Below are 25,323 nucleotides of genomic sequence, written 5' to 3'. Positions count from 1 at the left end.
TATAAAAAATAAGATGCGGTATTATCACCAAAAAGATGTATCCACTAGAGTAACAGAAAATTGAAGTTGATGAAAGTAATTATGGCAAACGTGCGGCCTTCAACAAGGAATAAAACTAATACCGTATAGTCGGCTATCAAAAATTAAGGTCCCGCCGGAGAGTACTATACTAGTACTTACCAAGCTGGATCCAACTTTCGCTTACTTACACGTGAACTTCATATTAATTGCCAATAATTTAGCGCAAACTAACACGCAAACATGTCAGCTGACCTAAAGTACTTCAGAAACGATGCAAGATGTAAAAAAAGTTCAGATTGAATTATATAAGTATATTTCGTCTATATTGTAAAGAAACAACTCTAAAGCATAAAAAATAGCTTTTTATTTATAAAAAAATATTTCAATACGTGAAAGAAGTAAAACCTATAAGTTGTCTTTTTTCATGATTTTGGGTTCTGAATCGAATGCATCATGTATTAACTATTTCTTCATATATTTCAAGTATTGTTGCTGTGTATGTTAGTAACCTTTTTCGCTAAAATTTATTGTGGAAATGATATTGATAATGCAAATAACAATAACTACGATAATACTCATTTATTTTCACAATGAGGGTCGATTGGAAAAAAAACTTTACGACAAAAGAGATGATTTCAGCTTCCCAATGGTGAAATTTCCATTTCTATGTAGCACCATTTCACCAGCGCCTGCATACGAAGTATATATATATCTCCAAATTGATACTATATTCATGGGTTTGTATTTCTTATCATTTTGTAGATTTAACGGCCGTTATCATGATTTTGTTGCAAGACCGTTATGGAAGATCTGTTTCACAGATGATATCGGACATGGTCCCTTTTCACTAATGTGACCTACCGAATTGGACTATTTACCGTTTTATAATAACATAAGCAACACGACGGGTGCAGTATCTGCTTACCCTTCCGGAGCACCTGAAATAACCCCAAGTTTTTAGTGGTATATAGGGTTCGTGTTGTTTAGTCTAGTTTTCTGTGTTGTGTCTTTTCTTTTTTTACCATGGTGTTGTCAATATAAAAAAGAACATGTTGTATGATTGCCCCTCTTGTATCTTTCGGCCCGTCTTTTGTACACACATATGAATAGTTAAAATGTATCTATTAGTTTAAATTTATCTATTTAGTCCTTATATATACATTTGTAAATACAATGTCATCATATACATTATGTATTCACTTTATCTATTGATTGTAGCAAGGACGTATAAACTTGACTGCAGATAACAAAACACCGGTATTGCGGATTTGAAAAACAAACTGAAACCTTCAAATAATATAAAAATTGTAATCATCTATCAAAATAAAATAAGTTCTTGGATCATCAATGAAGTTACTGCATGCACCTTAAAAATATTGGCATGAGTTATTTTATGCGACACTGAAAAAGATCTCCAAACATCCTGCTGTTTTACCGTTCATGCCAATACTGCCTTTCATATGGTAACCACCGGACGGGAAGAATGATGTCTCCACGTCAAAATCTGATGTTGGTAGGGTGTACTGAGCCTGAATGAGAAAAGTAAATTACACCCTCTTTTTTGTATTAACTCTGGTTATAGTTCATAAGATTACCTTTTAATCTTTCTCTATTTTGATATTTACATCCACGCCTTTCAAATACTTGCCTTTGCGCGTTCCTGATGAAAGTGAGTTCAGGAAAATCATAACTACTCATGGTATACATGGTATAGGGTTATTGCATTAATTGTATTTATATATTGAAACTAACCTCCCTCGAGTAATATTAACAAGATCAAAAACAGACAAATGAAAGAATATTTAATGGTATGTATCAATCTATATTTTTTTTTACAGATTGCAGACTGTCTTAATCAAACAAGTTCAAGTTTGGGAATGCAAATTAAGCAATATATAATTGTAACCCGAATGTCTGCATGTATACAACCGAGTAACAATAACTTTATATAATTTGTTTTAGAATGGAAGCGGAATAAATTAACAAACAAAAAATTAGTTGTAAGAACAAATCTTGTTACTAGTCTATTTGTAATTTAAAATAAAATATGTGTCCCGATTGATAAACCTATGCCCCAATGGTCGGTGCTTATAGGTAAAGTTGACTATTTTTTTCCGGTCATGGATAAATTGGTCGATGACAACTAGTGTAGCTAATTTTGGCAAACAAAATATCTTTTACAAATTTATTAACTTATTTAGTATTTACTCACCGGTTTGAATGGACATAGACACGGGATGCCAGCTTTTACGAGTGGGTCTGGACAATTGGCTTCATCTAGCAGTTCACAGAGGTCATCATAAGTACACGAGCCAAAGTTATCAATACATGGAATCTTTATATACTTCCCTTCAATTTCCTTTTCTATTAAAAGAGTAGTCTGTAATTATAAGTTAAGTGTTAAAATCATTACTAACATAAAGACAGGGTCAATATTAATCAAAGTACTGAAGTACTGAACATCGGATGACCTCAAGTTCACCAATTTATCTTTTCATGTGTTTACCCCGAGCGTAACTTTTATTTCAAGTTGTATATTTTCTAAACATCTGAAAGTAAATCTCGAGAGCTCCCTGTTTGCAAGTTTTCAAGTTTTCACAGCTACATAAATTACCCATTTCGTGATATATGCATATCCGAAATGTATCGGACTTCTTTAGATATAAGTAAGAAATCTCTAATTAATCTGGGGAAAATAATGAAACCTAAAAAACTTAAACCAATATAAGCTGTGATCACTTAAAAAACCGCGCTGATTTCTAATACCAAAAATAAAGTGGTATGGCCAATATCTCCCAAATCTATATGTTAATCAGATTGGACAATACATAGCAACTCTTAAACCTTTTTGGTTGTTGAAGAATATCTTTCTTCAAAAAAATCAAAATTGCCAAAAATATCTCAAGTTTACAGTTTTGACTGCCAATTACATGTTCATATGTTCAAAAATAAAGGATAATCTGAATTCAATCTAAAAAATAAAAAAGTAAAAGAACAGTAAGATTTGCAGTTCAGTTGTGAGGAATATAATTCAGAAGATTTAGTGCCTAAATCTTAATAAAGAAAAGTATACTTACCGGCAAAGGAGATTGTATAGTAGTGTTAAAATATGCCTTCATGGCAAGATGTATAGTACCAGGAAATTCAAGGGGATCAGGGGTTAATGAAAGATCACTAACGCCAAAACCGTTTCCTCCACAATTCTTCCATGTAAAACTTTCGACCCTGTTCATCTGTATATATTAGAAAAAGAAAATAATCAGTATCATTTCTTTTAACGACGGGGGTTAAAATTGAGATTAATGAAGAAAAAAACTATCTAGATAATATCAATCTCAGATTCAGATTCTGCATGTTTAATTTAAGTCAATTTGTTAAATTTCAGTATGTTGGAACAGAGACATGTATACTGTATTTTAGGTCTCTGGTTGGAACTTGCACTATTATTTTTCTTAAGATATAAAACAAAACTTACTTACAGTAAACTGAACAACTTTGTCATCCTGGTCATGTATATGTACTTTCACAACTCTTGCAGCAGCAAATGTACTACAAACAGTCAAAACTAAAACAAACAGTTGTGTTTTGTACATGTTTATTCTACTACTGACTTAAGCATGTTAAGATACTGATTATAGAACTGTTGACATACAGATGTAAAGGTTATTGTAGAGTTTATCAACTTTTATATGTATATCGGTGTCACATGAAGTTAAATGACTCTAATCTGTTGGAAAATACAAGCTGTGTTGAGTAATTGGTGTTTTGCATCATTACCGCTTCAAAGTAACATAACTTGGTCAGCACCCGTCACAAGGAACACTGATTCATACCATATGTTTGGTTTCATTGCATTCGTTGATTTTCTAAAAGAAGACATGTGTACTATGTATTTTTCATTTAAAGGTCCTATGTTAAACGAAGCCCCCACTGGTGACCATCTTGAATGATGGATTGGCCCTCAGTCAAAGTAACTGGATCATTTACACCATCCCTCATTCATGCCGCATGTTTGATTTCATTCCATTCTGGGTTTTTTTTTAAGAAGACATTTATGGTTTCATTCTATTCAGTGGTTATAAAGTTCAAAATGTTAAAAGTTAACGATGACGGACGACGTGATGAGAAAAGCGCACTTAACCCTGTGGTCCAGGTGAGCTAAAAATATTTTATTTATGACCGGATTCCAAATCTACGAGCTCCGTATGTTGGGCCTATTTTTAGAAAAATCACGTGACAAGTCTTGTGATCATCGAGCGGCCTGACCAAGCGAAGATTCTGTTGATACTGCTGTCAGAACCTTTCACGTACAAAAACACCAAACACAATGAAGAAGACACTGCTTTCATTCTCAGCTGTGCTTTTGGTGTCAATAGCGCACGCATTGCCAAATGTGTTTAACTTTGAAATGCCTAAGATTGACAGCCTTCTGAAAGATGTCAAATCATCTAAAAATCGCTTCACTGATAATGTCAGCCAACTTTTGATGCAGTATCATATGTCTCAGAGCAAGGGTTTTAAGCAGAATATGATTGATCAGTTGGTAAGATAGCTATTGGTCACTTTCGTTTTAAAAAGGATTAAACAAAATATAGACAATATAGACAATCCTCAAAAGAAAGTTATTTAATATTTTTTTATTTATTATAAAGGAAAAGGGGGGGGGGGGGGGTGTTTGAGAAGTTCATACACATTTCACACCCCTTTTAATATATAAAGAACATTAAAAAATTTAAAATACTATATATTTATGACCTATAGCTGAGGTCATCATAGCTGTATAACTTTCATGTCAAAGAAAGCTAGAATATATGTGACAAATGTCTGATGTATTAATTATAAAAAAGAAGATATAGTATGATTGCCAATGAGACAACTGTCCACAAGAGACCAAAATGACACAGAAACTAACAACTATAGGTCACAGTACGGCCTTCAACAATGAGCAAAGCTTATGCCACAGTCATCTATAAAAGGCTCTGAAATGACTAATCATGATAATAGAATAAGTAGATAACCATGTTAAAGATCAGATAGTTTAATCAAATATTTAACCATCAGAGGTTTATTTAGATACAATTAGGATATAATCAGCAACCTTGTATCATGGTATCATATATTTAATCTTAAATGTTTGTCCTTATCATATAGTATGGTGTGCAGGTCTGTACTGCTTTAAAGTTTAATTTAATTAATTACAATGTAAAAATCACTAAAAAGTCACAAGATTCTAAAAAGTATGAATATAATTTTTTGGGGTACATTTTTTGTAGCCCAGGATTGTTACTTTTGTAGAGTAAATATTAAAGTGAACATGAGTTTTATGTATGGTCATGCAGATATGAAATACATGTAAGATGAGGTAATAATCATGACCTTAACTTTAATTAGGTTATGTTCAGAGTTTAGATTATAAAATAAACAATAAATAGACTAAGAGGTTAGGTAATACTACTACAAGTGTAGATAGACATGATACTGTAAAAGATCAAACAGTTTATCATGAAATTAGACATATACATTTGTACTTGTCATGGTTTAAATGTAAATAACATATGCATTTTACAGTATGACAGTATCAGTGGTCTCGCTAGCCCAAAATAGAAGGGCGCCGCGCCCTGGGTGTCCTCAGCTGCGCCCTGGGTGCCCTCATCCGCGCCCTTCTGCCCTGACGTCTTTTTCCAAAATTATCTTGTGCCGTTTTGGTAAAATTTTGTTTCATCGATTTCTGATCTCCAAGTTAATTACATATATGACACCTGTGTGATTGCCCCCAGGTTAATCATGTCATTACAATCAATTACAATGATAAAGACTTCAAAGGTGTTAATAACTAGGTAATTTAATTAGGACAATGTATCTTTTTGTCATACTTTTGATAAATGTGTCAGCGAGTGTGTTTAGCTTGGGTCCGCATTTTCGATCTCCAAGTCACAATGGAAGAGCGTATATAAATGAAGACTTTCATGACTTTAGAATTGAATTTAAGTCATCAAAATAAAACTATGCCTTTACAGAAATGCCTTCCATCTCAACTTGTTAGCGACAAGTACAGTTTTTAATTAACCCAAACGGGGTGGAAATTGATTTTGGAGTTACTTCCAGGTCAGTGGCGGATCCAGAGGGGGGGTTCCGGGGGTCCGCACCCCCCTTTATTTTGGCCGATCAATGCATTTGAATCGGGACATATGTTTGCACCCCCCCTGCACCCCCCTTTGCCCTGGGCTAGCACCCCCCCTTTCGAAAATTCCTGCATCCGCCACTGCCCTGTTTTAGCTTATTACAAATTTGTGCTCTAAAAATATTATCTAGTATCAAAAAAAGGAATAAATTACCAATTGAATATATAATAACATAATAATGTTTCCTTAAAGATATTAACTGTCTTTGAACATATTAAAAAATATATATTGCAATTTCTACTTGATAATTATACTTTTAGCAATCCATGTTCTAAACATTGTTAAATTAGTAATGCTCTTAGTATTAAGTGCTATAATTCCTATATAGATAAGAAAAAAAACCACATATTCTTTAATAATGGGTAGAGTAAAGTTAAACTGTAAAAAAATAATATGTTGATGAAGATGTACTATATCATTCATAACTACACAAACAATGAAATAAAGACTATAGTTGAAAAGCATCTTTATTTAAAAAAAACAACATATACAGTAAAAAAAAAAAAGAGATTCGTTAACTCGTGATACACACAGTAACGTAGACAAAAAAAATGAGCAGTGCCTTTTCTTATCATAAAAAGTGCCCTGCCCTCCACTGGCACCCTGCCCCTTTTGATTTCTAGCTAGAGCACTGAGTATGATAAATACATTTTGCTGTATCATTATGTTCTTATTTGTGTTTTGTTAGAAGAATTCTAGTTTATTGATTCGTTTAATAAACAGCTGTTAAAAATAGTAAAGCATTCTATAAAATTATAAATACATATATATATTTACATAATGTTTTAGTTAAAACAAAAAAGGAAGGAAATTGCTGTCTTTTCTGCATGTTTTACAATTTCTTTTATAATCATTATAATAATCAATATACTTGTACATGTACTGTTTAATCATGATAAACATAAATAAAACTGACTGATATTTATAATTCAACTCTTCAATTTTAATTAAAAGATCAGGCAGAAGAATTTTTAATATTTGTTTTTTTCTGAAATTATGCCCTCCCCTTCAGCTGTTTAGATTTATCTGTCTGTCGTTCCTGAACATGAAATAATTTTCAGGTTCAGTTATGTAGGGAATGGATTTTTGTTGGTTTTTTTTGTTGAAAGACTTTCTTTAAATGTTTTAGCAATACAATATTAGTAATATGCTATAAACAGTATTTGTTTAATATTAGCCTGTATGCATATATATTTTTAGTTCTGTATTACATGTATTTAACACTTATGAACTAAAAAAAATATGTGTACATGTATGTGTATCTTCTTATTTACTTTAATTTCTTATTGCTGAGTTATGAAAAATGTGACCTGTTGCAATTATGGCTAGAATCTGTGCCTGCTGCAAGCCATGTAAATGTAAGGCTAAAGCCCATAGCTACTTGTCATAAATCAAATGATTTGTAGATGAAGACCAGTGGAATGAGAAGTCAAATTAATGGATTTCAGTGGAAAGATTGTGGAAGTGCAGCAGGAAAGATTTCCTCTCTAAACATATCCCCAGACCCTATTCAGTTTCCAGGAACCATCACTGTATCTGTAGGGTTTACACTCAACACAACGCTAGATAAACCATTAGCGGTAATTATATTTTATTTACCATTCTACAGTTTTATCACTGAATCATTCTGTATACATGGTATATATACAATGTACACATGATACACGTACATCATACTCTCAGACACCGAGTTGATGCTCAGCTGTCAAGTAAAAATAATGTATGAAGTTGATATGAGCATGGTATACATGGTTTATATGAAAATAAATAATAGTGACATCTTTTCATAGGTAATTTATTTTCTTACATTTAATATACACTTCCATCTCATTTACACAAATGTATATTACCAAATCAATGACCTCATTATGAAAAAAAAAGAGTCTGAAAATTTATAAAAAAATGTTTTGGTCCTTTCTAGAGAGTAATAAATTCAGAGAATCTGACCTCTTAGTCTTGCATGATAATTTAAACATTGTACCTCTTTTTGAGAAAATAAAAATCAAGATCAATAGGCAAACACATTTATTTTTTTTACTTTTTACTTTAAGAGTTAATATTAGTTTATTGTTATTTCTTTACTCCCTTTTGTATCTACTCCAACCAGGAAGGTTTTTTTTATAAATCTTTAACAAAACTATATTCAAGCCATGCAACATTGTGCAAACTGAGAATATTTGCATTTTTTAACATGTTTATTTAAAGCAATAAACAATTTTATATGTTTATGCTTATTTCTCTTGCTTCTCATTACAACCTGGAAAAGCTTATTGCTGCAAAGGGGAGTACAGTCAGTGAACAAAAGTGAGTTCTCACTCGAAAAATGTCTTATCATTGTCCACTGACTGTACTTTTATCAAATTTAAATTTCTTTAATCATGTTAATTACCTCCTGAAAAAAACCAACACTGATACTTATATAATTTGACAATTCTACATCCAGTGTAGACTTAAATAAAAGTTCTTTCAATTGATATATGATTCTGAATTTACAAAATTGTATCATGTTTCGGAAATAATTTTTGAATGCTGATTAAAAGTAATGGGATGGTAAACAGTAATGCATGTGTTAAAGAAGAGCAAGAAAGATGTACAAGTTGAAAGGTGAGCATGTGCCTTCTGTATCTTTTCTTCCTTCTGCTTTTACATCTTTCTTATCTTGCTCTTGGACTACTGTAGATGTTCTTCACTTAAACAAATCATAAAATGTTTGCCTTGTTTGCAACTTTTCTTTGTACCTCCTTATTTGCCTAAGGATGTCTTTTAATTGGTTTTACCTGGTTAACCTCTATTTTCTCTAAACAAATACTATTTTGGCTGGTCAATGAAATTATTATTAGTCAAGAGGATGGCCATATAGATTTTTCTTATCATATTTGATAGCAACTGTCTTAAATAAATAATTTAAAGTGGGAAAGACTTTAGAAACTATTGATTAAATGATTGACAATAGACATGAGAGATACCAAATGATGAGAAAAGTTAAAAAGTATGATTTTATTTCCTATTACAAGGTTAATTACTCCAGTAAGATTTGATAACAATGAACTGTTTTCATTGTTTATCTATTTTGTCATCCCTCAATGAAGTTGCTGAGGAGAAGAAAGCATCCTGTTTTCTGAGGTGTCAATAATTTATCCAATCAAAATAAGTCATTTTCATTTAAATAAACAGAGTACAAAATTGATACCCTTTACCGTGTTTACAAATCAGGGTTTCAAATAATAAGAAATGGAAATTGAAGAATATTTTTAGTACTCATTATCATATATCGTATTGATCATGGTTATGATTGAGTATTGTTATCAGTTAATATTTTTCTTTAAAGATGGATGTGCAGTGGTTTAAGAAGTCAGGATCAAGCTATATTAAGATACCCTGTATAGGTATGGTTGGTAGCTGTACCTATAACAGTGTCTGCAGCATCCTGGCTGATGTTCAGTGTCCAGATCCTCTGATTCAACATGGTATTCCATGTCAGTGCCCATTCAAAAAGGTAATCGTAATGAGCAATCAATGCAACAAACATATGCTCTTCTAAAAGATGTCATTTTTGCTGTTCTCATAAATAAATTGCAATATTTCATGGTATATATATTCTCAAAGTTCATAAATATTTGCATTAAAATCAGATTTATCAGAGGTAAAATCTAGATGATTGGGTTATTTTGTTAGGGTGAGGTTGAAATATTCAAGCCTTAAGATTTCATTTCAGTACACTTAGACTTGAAATAGTTTTATACATGTATTCTGGTAAATCTATTATATATTTTCATACCAATTTTACCCTGTCAATTAGATATTCTGTTGGAAGATTAAACAGATTTGTATATAGACAAATGAGTGGCAAGATATATACAAATGTAAAAATACTAAATGATAAAAATAATAAAAATGTTTTCTTTAATTTTTAATCATTTAAATGTATCATGGCTGATCATCAGAATAGGTATTTTCAAGTTGATATGTTAATTTAGGCAAAATGGAGTAGATAATGTTTAAATTTTATGATTTTTCCAGTAAGAACAAATATTTTGTTATTTTCAGAACACCTACAATCTTCCAGCCACTGATTTTGAGGTAGATGCCGCCTTTCTTCCTGAAGGAGATTATCATATAAAGGCTATTGTACGTGCAGAAAAAACACAGGCAGCCTGTTTAGATTTGTATGCTTCAGTGGCTTATTAAAGCAAGGTAAAGATGGAAATGTTGGCATTTACAGCAAATAATGTTTGATTCATTGATAATTTTTTTTGTAACAGGACAAATATATTTCAAACAAAAAATAACCAGGAAAAGGTTATTTTTTTATGTTAATTAATTGACTTGGTATATCAGAGGAAAATTGTGTTATTTTGTGACTTACAAAAAAAAAGGTCAGGCATTCAGAACTTTTCTGAGGAATGAAAATATTAAAGACTTGAGAAAATAAAATTTATAAAGGTCCAGGTATCGACAATTAAAAAACAAAATATTCTTATCAGCTTTCAGTATATCCAGTAAAAATCATTTATATGTTTATGCTAAATAGAGAACATATTCTTCAATTAATTTTTATCTCAGCAATAACTTGGCATGCATTATTTTTTTTCAGGCATTTGAAGGATAGTACAGTACAGTTGGAGGGAATTTTTTTAGAAGAATCATCGAATTACAATTTCCTACATTCCAGTGATTCCACACACATACACAGATTTTATAGTTACCCTTCCTGACTATCTGAAATCAACCATGAGTTTTTATAATGTTTCTCAATCTTTATTTTTCATGTAATCATGGTAATATCTTGTACGTTATTGTCAGTCTTTTTTCATTTTTTTTTTTCATTTTCTGTCATGGTTTGTTTTGTCTATTTCTCTTCAATTTATCAATTTTGATTGTCTGTTTGGAACATGTATCTTACGTTTGTTTTAAATACTCACACACAATTTGTGATATAGAAAAAAATAATTTCAGGTCAAATGTGGAGAATGTTTTTTAAATGAATATTGTTTTTGGTCCTTGTTTTTTGAAGTCAAAATATGTTTTAAATCTCTTGCAATCTTTTTAGTAAAATAACAAACATGATCCATGAAAAAATTACAGTGCAGTCAGTGAGTTTTGAGAAGAAAATACATTTGCAATTGGGGCTAACTTGGTGCAATAAATTGTCTTCGAGTAAAAAATATTTATTTACAAGTGTTTGTTGTTGATTCAATTCAAGTGTGATATCATTCAAATAGCATTTCAAAGAAATTGTTAAAATTAAAGTAAAAATAGGTAAAATTTACATAAAATACAAGCTTCATTCTTATACTATGTAAAAAAATTTCTTAAGATTTGTACTCTACATTCAATTTGTGCATTGGTGAATCAGGGTAAAAATGTTGGGTAAGAATTTGTTCACCAATTTGTTTCATACATTATTTAATTTTTAGTTTGCATCTTCAGTTTATTGTCATATACTGCTTCTTTTTTTCATGTATTTAGCATTTAATTATATATATTGGGATCAGTTACTAAGAATGACTGATTTAAAAGTTATTGAACTTTAGTATTTCACATTATAAAGATCTCAATTCTATTTTTCTATGTTATTTATTTTGTGATTTGAAATTAAGTCCAGTGTAGTGAGTGAACTTGTATATTTTGGTGCTTTTTTTTATTATATAGATCTGTATCTTAGCTATTTATTGTACATTTTGTTTCAAGTTATTATGATTTTTTTTTTACACAAGAATAATGCAAAGTATATTAAAATGTATTATTTTTAATCCCAAGCTTTCCCTTCTTCATATTTTATTTATAAAATAATGTCATGTAAGAAAAACATTATGTCGTCTTTAGTACAGAAATTGTATCAGGTCTTACTAGATAGGCTCATTTAAAAAAAAAAGGACAAAACGTGAATTTTTACCAGAAAGAATCAGGGAGTTATTTCAATTTTTTATGTAAATAGATTATAATTTTTGATACCACATCTTCCTATATCTATATACAATGAATGTCTTTAAAAGCTTTGATTATGTAAACTTCATCATCATTCTACATGTAATAAAATTTATATAAAATATATTTGTGTTATTTTTTGCAGAAGAATGTTCATCATTATAATATTTATCTCACTACTTTGTAAGCAGTTGTATGCTATGTATTCAGTTTTGAAATAAGAAAAAAATGTTTTTGTGGATACTGGACAATGCTCGATTGTCTGTTTTCTGTTTTATTGTGTACAGTTGGTTTAAGGTTGTTTTCCTTGAAGTTGTGGAAATATCATTTTAAAACTCACTGCACTTGTTCATTATATTATATGAACTTAAGAAAAAGAATATACATTGTATGACAAATTAGATGTTTAACCAATATTTCATTTTTCACTGATAGTGGGAGCAAGACATGTGTTTTATGGACACATGTTCATGTTTTTCATTGCGATGATGATATTTTCAAATTTATCTCGTATTATGTGGATTCTTATTGTTCTTTGTATACTAATTTTCTTGGATTTCCTGGGTTTCCTGGGTTTAATCAAACTACAAATTTTATGTGTTAAATATATTGTATTTCGAAATAGGTTTACATTCAGTATTTATGAAACCCACTAAATCAAGTATCCCAAAAAGATAAGATATTTCCTCAATCCATAAAAGTGACATTCAAAACAGAAAATAAGGTATACCTTAATTTCATTTACTAACAATGAATTAAGTACAACAGTATATACTTATAGAGTTGGTGCTGATGAAATATGTATGACTTACTCTTGAAAGACCTAAAACTGATCACTACCTATAGCCTTCAAACTTTGAGGTTTTGACTTTCAACCAATCTCTTGGTTAAGTGTATAAGACGGGCGTATGACATTTGCGCCGATTTTGAAAATTTTCATTCTTTCATTTGCGCCGATTTCATTTTTTCATTTGCGCCGATTTTATATTTGCTCCTAATTAGATTTACAGGTAAGTTAATACTTGTACATGTACTGTACTATACCATTGATAAAATCAGGTTATAATTGTTGTTCATTTATGTTTAAGTTTATTTTGATTCATATTGTTCTGGAACTTCGTTGTAACATGATGGACATATAACACACTGAAACGAGCCGAAGAGTCAATTCTTTAATCATCGAGGGCCATACATATCGGAAGGTTAGTGTCCTGAAACATAAGAACATATCTTACGAATGTACCACAAATCGTGTAAACCCAGAGTCACCACGGATTATATTGTCAAAACACTGATCGAGCATAAACATGTGGCAGATGTCCGAAAGACAGAGGTTAAAGAACTACGGGTACTGTCAAGAAAAAGTCTGGAGGTGTATCTTGTGGGTCTTTTTCAATCTCCCAGTAGTGAGTAGGGGACAACAGTTATATACATGTTATGATTGACAATTCATTACATTTGTACAAATGGCTAATGGAAGAGGTCTTAAATGATAAATGAAAAATAACATGACTTGGATGGAGAGTTCTCTCATTTGCACTCATACCACATCTTCTTATATCTATTCACCTGTAATTTACCTGTAAAAAAAATCGGCGCAAATGAAAGAAAAAATCGGCGCAAATTCAAAACGCCGTATAAGACTGATCCTAATTAATAAGGAATGCAAGGTTTTCCTGCCAAAGTGAATGAAGCCAGAGAGAACCTCTGGCTTCCTTCACTTAAAAATTGGCTACCATGATATAGCTAAGAGTATTTAAAGTGGTGGTAAACACCAACAATCAATCAGTCCTTAATGAGTAAGATGTGATTAGTCATCATTAAGCTATTGGTCTGGAAAGACATATCAAAAACCAGTCACCGGCAATTATGATGTCTTGATTTTGTCACAATTATCCCACAGATATTCACTTGAGTTGTAAGTGGCTGTTGTTAAATTTTAGAAGCATGTTCAGTCTTCATATGATTTTCTGACTTGTATTTATTTTTTGAATGCTGATTCGTGATTGATATTCTATGCATTAGGAAGTCAGTTGTGGTACATTTTTTTTGTACTGAGAAAGATGAAAATTAAAACCCTATTTCATTTTTTTTTAAAGTGAATACTACGAATTTCATGAATATATGTGAACTCTAAAAGGAGTAGGTTTCTATAGGTCCCAATATGGCCCCTATTTCTAGCAAATCTTTTGACTAAGGACTTATAGACCAATATATCAATGAATCATAGATAAAAAAATGTCAAGATGGGACATGGTTTTTTTTTTGTTAAATCTACAATCTTTTCATGAAACGATTCTCGATGCAACTCAATGTAAAACTCTAAGTTTATATCCATTAATATTTAGGATGAATCATGGAGCACACACATCATCATAAATCTTTCTACATTATATTTGTTATACAATGTAACACATTACATATCTGATTTGATGTTTTAATTTGTCAAATCTTCAGTGTGTTCTGCAAATCTTAGAACTAAGTGGTATACTCTAGCTAATTGTAAATTTTCACCAAAATCTATTTTTGGCCTTTTGGGGATTTAAATGATAAAGCTAGTGAGAACAGCTCTAAAAAAATCCGCATGTTTTCTCATTAACTTGTAAAATTAAACTTAATATTTGGTGCCAGGTAGGGCACTTTTCCAACTTTTGAAAGTACTAAACAAAAGACAAAAAATTGTAAAAATCAAGAAATTAAGTATCCACTATCCTAAAATTAAGATCAACAAAAAATTAGTGAATCCACATTATTTAAGAATCATTTTGAAAGAATTTAGTGACTATCAAGGTATATTTCACTTGATTTATAATAGCATTACATTGAAATTTTTTTTTTTGGAAAATGACGCAGTCATTGTTCCATTACTGGCGACCTGAACTTCATAACATTTCTCTGCCTACCGCTCTTGGTTTCGTATTTACTATTTTCCATACAAACTGGAATCTGCTTGTGTTATCATTATGCATGATCATGGTGTAGTAATCAGCCAGGAACCAGTTTAGAATTTGTAAACTACAAAACGTAATCGGTTATTGTTCATTCCGTTTTGGTGTTTCATACCGACTTATATGGTTTGAATAAGCTTAAGACCCTTCAAACATTAATGTGATAGGTATATTAAAGACTGTTTTACAAAAGGATGGAACTGTTTTGCTTTTAAAGTCGTACTATAGTGATATCTGTCATGTACGGATTTCCTCTCTCACCGGTTAATTTCTTCTTTTACACGTGCTTTTGAAACTTCCTGTTTAAACATCGCAAGTTTTAAAATTGTGTTTTGAGTGAATTAAACTTATTTTAACAATCATGAAGCGTTCCAGAATCATTTTCAAGCAGTTTCATCTTCTCTTTGATGATGGAAAATAGGTTTTCTCAAGAAAATACCGCAAACGATCGCAGAGGAATTGAAACTTACATGTCAAGTCGGCACCTGGTTAAATTGGCATCTAGTCAAATCGGCACCTATTTGACGTCAATTCGGCATCCAATAATATTTGTTATAATATTTTCTATTCAATTAATTAATAACTGTTACCAAGTACATGGTGAATATGTTGTTGTGTATTTAGGTAAACAACGAAACCAAAGTGAATATGTTGTTGTGTATAAAGGTAAACAACGAAGTCCTTACCGAAGCTGTTGTTTTAACAATTAGACAATTATTAAAATAAAATGGAAAACTATGAGTCCCTTTCAATAAATCAAACTTTCATGCCAAATAATTAGCAAATTTAAGGTGTTTTTTTTCAGTAAAGTTTAAACAGCATTAAACCAACAATCCTGTAAAATGCTCAACTGGTTAAAATAATGCATAAAAATATCCAATATCTCATGTATTAGTCCAAATAATTATGACGTCTGGCAAGGCTATTTTTTTTTTCTGGGACGCCTTCCTACGACGTTCGTAGGAAGGTCGTAGGAAGGCGTCCCAGATAAAAATTAACATAGCCTTGCGGTCATAGGAAGGTGTCCCAGAATAAAATTAAAAAAGCCTTGCCAGACGTAATAATTATTTGGACTACTCATATCTATATCATTAAAAATATACCAAAAAAGTCATTTAGTTGAGAAAAATAAATTTATACAAAATGTACATGAACACCCAAAAATGTGAAAGTTAGTATTTAACTCTTTTTGCTTAAATACTGAAAAAATTTTGGCAACCCCTTTCTTATTTTTACTCTTTTTGCTTAGAATACTGTTAAAAATATATATTTAACATGGGTGACGAATTGACTATATCAGGTGTCGATTTAACCAGGTGCTGATTTGTCCAGGTGCCGGTTTGACTAGAATTCTTTGATAAATGTTTGATATTTTGTGGAAGAAGGGGGTTCAGTCTATGTGGTTTCAGGTCTGTTCGCATCCAATATACTTTCGCACCCTACACGTTCGCACCTCGCACATTCGCACCCAAGGTCTGTTCGCACTCTACTCATTCGCGCCCAATTTTAATTCAAATTCAAGTTGAATAATTGGAAAATCATGATTGTTGTTTTAAATTGCTTTGGTGTAAATACTGAATGTATTTATAGCTTGGTATGAGTAAAACATTGAAGATTTTAAAGGAAAAACACAAAAGATAATTGTTTTTAACAGCTTGGGCCCTTTGATCTGAAACAACGAAACAATAAAATATAGGAACCAAAATATAGCAATCCACTATTATAACCAAAACATGATAAAATTTATTCAACACACAGAAAAAAACATAGTTAGAATCTCACTTCATTTTGAAACAAGTCAATGAAACAAAGTTATAGCAATCATAGCAATACACTAACCAAAACATGATTAAGAGTTATTCAACACAAAATAAAACGTTGACAAAATACCACTTTATTTAGAGAGGATTATTATTATTTTTAACAATACACTATCCAAAACATGATTAAGATTTATTCAACACACAAAAAAAAATGCTGTCTCTTTATTTTGAGACAACGACAACAATTATACTTATAAGAAAACACTTGCTTAATACAGAGTTATTAAACACAAAACCAATTAAGATTGGGTGCGAACATGTAGGGTGTGAAAGTGAGAGGGGGCGAACATGAGTGGGCGCAAACGTGAATGGGCGCGAACGGACCAGGATTCAGACTATGTACCAGTGAGAAATATACAAGCCTTTCTACGGTATTTATTTGTACAATTCAGGTAGTCTTGACCTATTCATTTGCCTTAGAAAATACAGCCAGTTGTCACCTTCACTTCACACACACACATATACGAATATCAATTATATGCTTACAAGACATGTTGCATTGTTAAACTAATTACGGTATGTGAAAATCAAGACTTGCATAAAAACTATCCCAATATTAGAGACAGTGGCGTCATTTTTCTTCAGAGCTTTCAGCTCTTTGATTAGATAAAGCTTTGTAAAAACACACAGCTATACATCCTTAGCTTGCTTAGTTTACAATATTTAGATAGCGTTACCTGTAAATTCTAAAATTCTCTTTGAAGATGAGTGTTATATGGGAAAAAAAGAATAACCAAGGCCAGTTTGTAGAAATACCCTGTATCGAGGACCTGTTTACATGTAATTATACAGATGTTTGTGAACTAATGGACCAGATCGTACAATGTCCAGACCCACTGGTAGCAGCAGGAATTCCATGTCAGTGCCCTATTACTAAGGTAGGTCTGATATGTCCTTACAGCTGGCAGGGGTTTGCCCCAAGACCATAATAACTATCCCCTTTGATTTTCATTGCCTTACAGTCTACAAATAGTTATTAAAGGTACCAGACTTAAGAAATAATTGATGCAAGCTATACTTTATTGTAGTTTTAACATGGGTAGGCATTATATTCGTGATTATTTTTGCCCAAGTGATTCTGATTAGGACAAGTAAGGTAATGTCTATGTCCGATGTGTATTAAGTGTAGAGCGTTTGTGTAGGCTCTTCCATGAACCTCCCTTTTTTGTTTGTAAACAAGCAAACGACTGGCAAATGAATGAGGAAGGTGTGGATTAGTGGCACGTTTCTTTGTGTATTAATATGAGTTTTAGTGGGTGCAGGTGTATATTTGTATATAGCGCATTAATAGAGTGCGCCAATCTAGAACGGCGATTCGTACCTGTAGAAAGAATGAAAGAACAGCCAGCATGAACGGTTATTGTATCTAGGTCAAATATGTCAATTTCGAACTGCAACACATAACAGTCATAATAAATGAATTAGTAACAACATGTGCATCTTTTAAGAGTTTTGAAATGTTTTAAATTAATGAAATATATTAAATGCATGCTAATTTGATAAAATTCGTTATTCTTCAGTAGTCAATATACGCATGTGCAAACAAATTTTATTGGATTTAAAGCATGGGTTTATTCATAAAGGGAAAGAAGCTCGTCATATTAGAATTATAATTTAATATGCCAGATTCATGTTTCATCTACATAAGACTCATCAGATCAAAATATTTAGAAACCCAATCAAGTACAAAGTTGAAGAGCATTGAGCACTCAAAATTCCAAAAAGATGTGCCAAATACAGCTAAGATTACAGGTAATCTATGCCTGGTCTAAGAAAATCCTTAGTTTTTTACAAAATTATACTTTTGCAAACTGTAAATTAAAAAAATGACCATATAATTGGTATTCATGTCAACACCATAGAACTGACTACTGGGCTGGTGATACCCTCAGGGACGAAACGTCCACAAGCAGTGGCATCAACCCATTGGTGTAAATAGTTACCAAAGGTACCAGGATTATAATGTAATACGCCAGACGCATGTTACTTCTTCATAAGACTCAACAGTAATGCTCATATCAAAATAGTTAGAAAGCCAAACAAGTACGAAGTTAAAGAGCCTAAATTCCAAAATGGCAAATATAGTCAATAGTGTGGACAGAGTATTCATTACTTGTCCATATTGTCCATATTTTGATTATACCCCCGCTTTAAAAAAGGGGGGTATACTGTTTTACCTCTGTCTGTCCGTCCGTCAGTCCGTCCATCAGTCCATCAGTCCGTCAGTCAGTCAGTCCGTCCCATGAAACTTTCGTCACATTTTTCTCAGGAACTACACATCCACCCTTTCTGTAATTTGGTATCAACATTTATATATGTCAGCCATACCGTGTGATGCGTTTTCAGATTCATCACTTGACAACTTCCTGTTTACCGAACACTTGTCTGATTTTACACATGATAGCCAAGTTGAAAATTTTCGTCACATTTTTCTCAGGAACTACAATACAAGGATTTCTGAAATTTGGTTTCAGGATTTATATAAGTCAGCTATACCGTGTGATGCGTTTTCAGATTCATCACTCGACTACTTCCTGTTTACCGAACACTTGTCTGATTTTACACATGATAGCCAAGTTGAAAATTTTCGTCACATTTTTCTCAGGAACTACAATACAAGGATTTCTGAAATTTGGTTTCAGGATTTATATAAGTCAGCTATACCGTGTGATGCGTTTTCAGATTCATCACTCGACAACTTCCTGTTTACTGAACACTTGTATGATTTTACACATGATAGCCAAGTTGAAAATTTTCGTCACATTTTTCTCAGGAACTACAATACAAGGATTTCTGAAATTTGGTTTCAGGATTTATATAAGTCAGCTATACCGTGTGATGCGTTTTCAGATTCATCACTCGACTACTTCCTGTTTACCGAACACTTGTATGATTTTACACATGATAACCAAGTTAAAAATTTTCGTCACATTTTTCTCAGGAACTACAATACAAGGATTTCTGAAATTTGGTTTCAGGATTTTTATAAGTCAGCTATACCGTGTGATGCGTTTTCAGATTCATCACTCGACAACTTCCTGTTTACCGAACACTTGCATATTTTTACACTATTATGATATTATCCACTTGCGGCGGGGGTATCGTCAGTGAGCAGTAGCTCGCAGTTTCACTTGTTTAGAACCCCATACAATTTTTAACCGGATTTTTGTGACAAAAATGTCGGTTATTGATTTGGGGATGTACGGCGGGCAGTCGGGCGGGCGACAGGGCGGGCGGGCGGCAATCAAATGTTGTCCGTGCATTAACTCATGAACCGTTTTACCAAAGCTTTTACAATTTTAATATGTTGTTACTGACAACTAAATGAAGGTCAAGTTCAATAATGGCGATTTTGACTTTTACAGTTCAGGAGTTATGGTTCTTGAAAGATTGAAAAATGGTTTTTCCAGTCGTGTCCATGCATTTACGCATGAACTATTCTACCAAAGCTCCCAAATTTTAATATGTTGTTACTGATGACAAAATGGAGGTCAAGTTCAATAATGACGATTTTGACTTCTACTGTTCAGGAGTTATGGTTCTTGAAAGATTGAAAAATGGAGTTTTCAGTCGTGTCTGTGTATTTAAACATGAACTGTTCTACCAAAGCTTCCCAAATTTTAATATGTTGTTACTGATGACAAAATGGAGGTCAAGTTCAATAATGAAGATTTTGACTTTTACCGTTCAGGTGTTATGGTTCTTTAAAGATTGAAAAATGGTGTTTCCAGTCATGTCCGTGCATTTTCTCATGAACCAATCAACCAAAGCTTTTGAAATTTTTATATGTTGTTACTGATGACCACGGGGGGTCAACTTCCTATTATTGGGTATACGGGGATGTGCCAAAAATATGGGTCATAATTTTGCGAGATTTTATATAAGAATGACCCTCCTTTTTAATGATATCCTATATTAAAATGCACTTACGTTTGATAACTGTATATTGATTTGAGGTATGATCTACATATATCATATATAAATATGCTAAATTGAGAATCTTACATTATAAAATATATGTGCAACAAATGATGTCAATTCATATATAAAAACTTAAGGGTAGCTGGTATATTTATGAATTATGAGTGATGATGAGTTAGTGCTTATATAAGCATGGGTCATATTTTAAATATTGTATATAAGTATAGGTCATTCTTTCTTAACATTTTATATAACTATAGGTACTGAATGTCAGTGAATGTTATATTAAAATGGGTACGTTTTTTAAGGCAAAAATGGCACACCCCTACCAAAAAAATATCGAAGTTACCCCCCCGTGCTGATGACAAAATACAGGTCAAGTTTAATAATGACGATTTTGACTTTTACCGTTCAGGAGTTATGGTTCTTGAAAGATCGTAAAATGGCGTTTCCATTCACTTTATTGCATTTACTCATGAACCATTCAATCTAAGCTTTTCAAATTTTAATATGTTGATACTGATGACAAAATGGAGGTCAAATTTGATATTGATGATTTTCTCTTTCACCATTCATCAGTAATGGTTCTTGTGATATTGCCAGGACACAAATAAATGTTAATAAATCCGGTTTGCTGTCGTTGTGACAGCCTCTTGTCTATATATATTGCCAAAAGTTTTATGTTTTGTGTTTTAAAGATACATGGAAAGAAATGATTAAAAATGACAAGTGATTGCTAATAAAAATAATTCATTTGAAGCTTAGCACAAAACTGATAAATGATTTTATGATGATGAAAAAGATTTATGGCTCTGACACTAGTGGTAATGAAAACTTTATACAATAATCCTGAGTTAAAAGAGATGTAATATATTCAACAATGAGATGACAGTCCAAAAACAAAACAAAAAACAATATATAAAGGTCATCAACAATAGACAAGTATCTCTACCAAAATGTAGAACTATAAATTACCCAGACTTTAAATCAGTTGTAATTGAAAACAGAAAACTAACAAAGCATGGACTACCACACATAGACTTCTATAATACTGATTAATATAACATATTTTCAGGGTCAATATTTGATGAATAATGCTAATTTTGAGATTGATGCTGCTGTCTTTTCACAAGGAGATTATAGGATCAAAGTAATGGTCATGGCTAAAGGAAAACAAGTGTTTTGTATTGATATGACAGCATCAGTATCATCAGGGTAAGAAATATCATTACATTGGTTGAAATATTAAATATAATTTCCACTGTTTTGATGTCAAACAACACTGTATTTATGAATTAATGTGTTGTTTGTACTTGCTTTGTATATTTATCTTCTAATTCTTTATTTGAATATTTTTATGTCTCATTTTTGGGCATAATGCTTTTTGGTCAGTGTGTCCATTCCTTTGTCCCTTCTTCGTTCAAGAAGTCAAAGATGTATTTACCACTTATTGCGGACCTGTTTTTGTATTGTTATGAGTTACAATTTATGACAAAAATAAGCAAAGACCCATCGAAACAACATCTGATAAACAAATTTAATAATACTTTTAGATATTTGGATGATATTTTGGCTCTCAATAATGACGACTTCAGTATGTATATTAATGAAATTTATCCTGTTGAACTTACTTTAAATAAAGCTAATACTAACAATGACCACTGCCCTTTTCTCGATCTTGATATCTATATCACTAATGGAAAGCTGAATACTAAAATTTATGATAAAAGGGATGATTTTTCATTTCCTATCGTTAATTATCCGTTTTTAGATGGTGACGTTCCCTTGTCACCATCTTACGGTGTTTATATATCTCAACTTGTACGATTCGCTCGTGTATGTAACAATGTTTTAGATTTTAACGAGAGAAATTTATGTATTACTGAAAAATTATTACACCAGGGTTTTCGATATCACAAACTAGTCAAAACATTTACTAAATTTTATCATCGGTATAAAGACATCATTCATAAATATAGATCAACATGCAGACTTCTAATACGTTTAGGTATTTCACATCCAATTTTTTATGGAAATATTCTTTATAAAGCACAAAGGTGTCAGTATTCACCTCAGAAACTTACAAAACCTTTGAATAGACTTATTAAGAAGGGATATAATTACGATACTGTTGTCAAGTCATTAAAGATTGCATATTTTGGCGTTAATATTGAGTCACTGATAAGGTCTTTGCATCGGAACTAAACACATTTATTCTAAAAGCAGTTGTTGGCATGACACGGGTTATGTTCTTCTCATATATGTTATGATGGTATGATACTAAACCCCTAACGGGAAGGATTGTGCCTGATGTTCATATGATAAAATCATAATCTTTCAGTCAGTTTAATTGAAGTCTGGAGCTGGCATGTCAGTTAACTGCTAGTAGTCTGTTGTTATTTATGTATTATTGTCATTTTGTTTATTTTCTTTGGTTACATCTTCTGACATCAGACTCGGACTTCTCTTGAACTGAATTTTAATGTGCGTATTGTTATGCGTTTACTTTTCTACATTGGTTAGAGGTATAGGGGGAGGGTTGAGATCTCACAAACATGTTTAACCCCGCCACATTTTTGCGCCTGTCCCAAGTCAGGAGCCTCTGGCCTTTGTTAGTCTTGTATTATTTTAATTTTAGTTTCTTGTGTACAATTTGGAAATTAGTATGGCGTTCATTATCACTGGACTAGTATATATTTGTTTAGGGGCCAGCTGAAGGACGCCTCCGGGTACGGGAATTTCTCGCTACATTGAAGACCTGTTGGTGACCCTCTGCTGTTGTTTTTTATTTGGTTGGGATGTTGTCTCTTTGACACATTCCCCATTTCCATTCTCAATTTTATTACTTCTGAAACTTTAAGGTAGAGGACAAATCTTATATAATATATGATTTTAAATTAGATGTGATGATTCCCTCTAAACATTTTACATTCTTACCATATATTTTCAGGTAATGAAGATCAAGTGACTGAACTGAAGAAAGAATTTGAAAAGGATAAGATTTAAAAGGATGAACAAGAACATTTTAGATTAAATTTATACTGGGAAAAGGGGGAATTCAATTTAATTCAAAGACCCTCAGGAAAATGAGAAAACATTTTTTTTACTGTAAATTTGTTAGTGATATCAATGTTGAATTTCGTGAATTAAAAGTCAATTTTTATTCATCAGATATATTCCATCCGACCTACTGCATTTTAATTTTTAAAAAAGCTAGTAAAAAAGTGATAGCTTCTGAAATCAAATTTGCTCATACAAATGATGATTTTTTTTTTAAATTAAATACTTCAGAGATGTATTTTAGAGGAGTTAAATTTCAATTTGATATTATTGAATATTTTCAAAATAATTATGCAATATAATGTAAAAAGGTTTTTCAAAGTAAGATTTTTCAGCTTCCATGTTGTTGTTGAATTTAAATTAGCCAGGAAAATGTGTAGGAATCACATAGCTGATCATAGCTATAATAAAAAAAAAATAGTTTTAAATTGAGTTAGAAAACTGAATACTCATACATTCCATATTTACTGGACTTTTGTCCCTTCTAAGAAATCCTTGACTGGTGCAGATGGTTTTATGGAAGTGTTGATTCCTGGTTTTCATCTTTAATTTTCTAGGTTATATGCAGCATGTGTATAGTAAAACATTAATTTGTTAAGAAAATCAAAGGGTTCATACACTGTGGAAGATTATATAATGTTCTGCTGCTGAACATATTCTGTTAATGTGTTTTTGTCTTATTTGTACATGTTGTACAGTGTGATGGGCATAGACATACTGATCATCCATGTACGAACTGCCTTGTTCAGATTTTTACCTGCACAATATTCTTGCCAGATTTTTGTGAAATTATTGTTATCAATGTCTTGAACAATTAAAAAATAAGTGTGGATCAATTATTATTATATTATAAAGAGTTATGTCCCTTGGAATGTCTTTGCCTCTATCCATATGGTATTGTAAGAGCTCTCGGTGCATGTACAATTCTTGCCAGTTTTTTTTAATGATATCAATGATAAACATTTCTTGTAGGATGTTTTTGAAACAAATTTTAGGAACCCAACAAAAATATATTCCAGTTTTGTTCTTGGCTAGGTACAACATGCACATTGGTGCTGGACATTGTTTTTTTTATAAATTTTGGTACTATAATTTAGAGTAAATTATGGATTGATAACCATAATTACAAAACATGCACATTGTTGATTCTTTACATTATTTATTATTTTAGTGGTATGCAACAAATTGTATATACTGCTTCTGCGCAAGTGAAAATTGTGATTAATTAAAAATGTGCTTCTTTTTGTGGCAAAAAATACGACCAAAAAACTTTTTTTTTTTTCAAATTCAATATAGGTTTGATACAATACTTTTATACTTATATATAAGCACATAGAAGATAGGGATTTATACACTAAACAGCAACATTGTTTATTTTATATTATTATTGGTTTCTATGTTTTTCGAAATACTATTTGTTGTTCCTTGAAGTTTTTGTAT

General features: G+C 31.6%; 2 protein-coding genes across 3 annotated transcripts; one reads left to right on the top strand and one right to left on the bottom strand.

The window, feature by feature from the left end:
* Positions 1–1,145: 1,145 nt before the first annotated feature.
* LOC143085695 (ganglioside GM2 activator-like) lies at positions 1,146–3,822 on the bottom strand. Its single transcript, XM_076262192.1, has 4 exons — positions 3,501–3,822; positions 3,099–3,254; positions 2,234–2,401; positions 1,146–1,550 (listed from the first exon to the last, which is right to left on the bottom strand). The coding sequence occupies exons 1-4, from the start codon at positions 3,612–3,614 to the stop codon at positions 1,413–1,415; spliced, it is 576 nt and encodes a 191-aa protein (XP_076118307.1). The 5' UTR covers positions 3,615–3,822; the 3' UTR covers positions 1,146–1,412.
* Positions 3,823–4,253: 431 nt separating this feature from the next.
* On the top strand, positions 4,254–24,276 carry LOC143085694 (ganglioside GM2 activator-like). 2 transcript variants are annotated; one of them, XM_076262190.1, is made up of 5 exons: positions 4,254–4,564; positions 7,610–7,783; positions 17,607–17,780; positions 21,899–22,038; positions 23,774–24,276. In XM_076262190.1, exons 1-5 carry the CDS (start codon positions 4,349–4,351, stop codon positions 23,775–23,777), a joined length of 708 nt encoding a protein of 235 aa, XP_076118305.1. In that variant the 5' UTR covers positions 4,254–4,348; the 3' UTR covers positions 23,778–24,276. The 2 variants fall into 2 exon arrangements, with proteins under 2 accessions (XP_076118305.1, XP_076118306.1); XM_076262191.1 differs by lacking the exons at positions 17,607–17,780; positions 21,899–22,038; positions 23,774–24,276 and adding exons at positions 9,532–9,699; positions 10,251–10,397; positions 10,798–12,255 and having other exon boundaries at positions 4,258–4,564.
* Positions 24,277–25,323: the final 1,047 nt, after the last annotated feature.

Source organism: Mytilus galloprovincialis, chromosome 8 (assembly GCF_965363235.1).
Source record: "Mytilus galloprovincialis chromosome 8, xbMytGall1.hap1.1, whole genome shotgun sequence".
NCBI classification, from domain to species: Eukaryota; Metazoa; Mollusca; class Bivalvia; order Mytilida; family Mytilidae; genus Mytilus; species Mytilus galloprovincialis.
The sequence above is the reverse complement of the archived record's forward strand: the minus strand, read 5'-3'. Positions and strand labels throughout refer to the sequence as shown.

Bases quoted from the DNA above. Each gene is read 5' to 3' on its own strand.
- LOC143085694 (XM_076262190.1), top strand. From the start codon at position 4,349: ATGAAGAAGACACTGCTTTCATTCTCAGCTGTGCTTTTGGTGTCAATA. The intron at 4,565-7,609 runs GTAAGATAGCTA...AATGATTTGTAG, and splicing joins AGAATATGATTGATCAGTTG to ATGAAGACCAGTGGAATGAG. The intron at 7,784-17,606 runs GTAATTATATTT...TTCTCTTTGAAG, and splicing joins CGCTAGATAAACCATTAGCG to ATGAGTGTTATATGGGAAAA.
- LOC143085695 (XM_076262192.1), bottom strand. From the start codon at position 3,614: ATGTACAAAACACAACTGTTTGTTTTAGTTTTGACTGTTTGTAGTACA. The intron at 3,255-3,500 runs GTAAGTAAGTTT...TAATATATACAG, and splicing joins ACAAAGTTGTTCAGTTTACT to ATGAACAGGGTCGAAAGTTT. The intron at 1,551-2,233 runs GTGAGTAAATAC...TTTCTCATTCAG, and splicing joins GTCTATGTCCATTCAAACCG to GCTCAGTACACCCTACCAAC.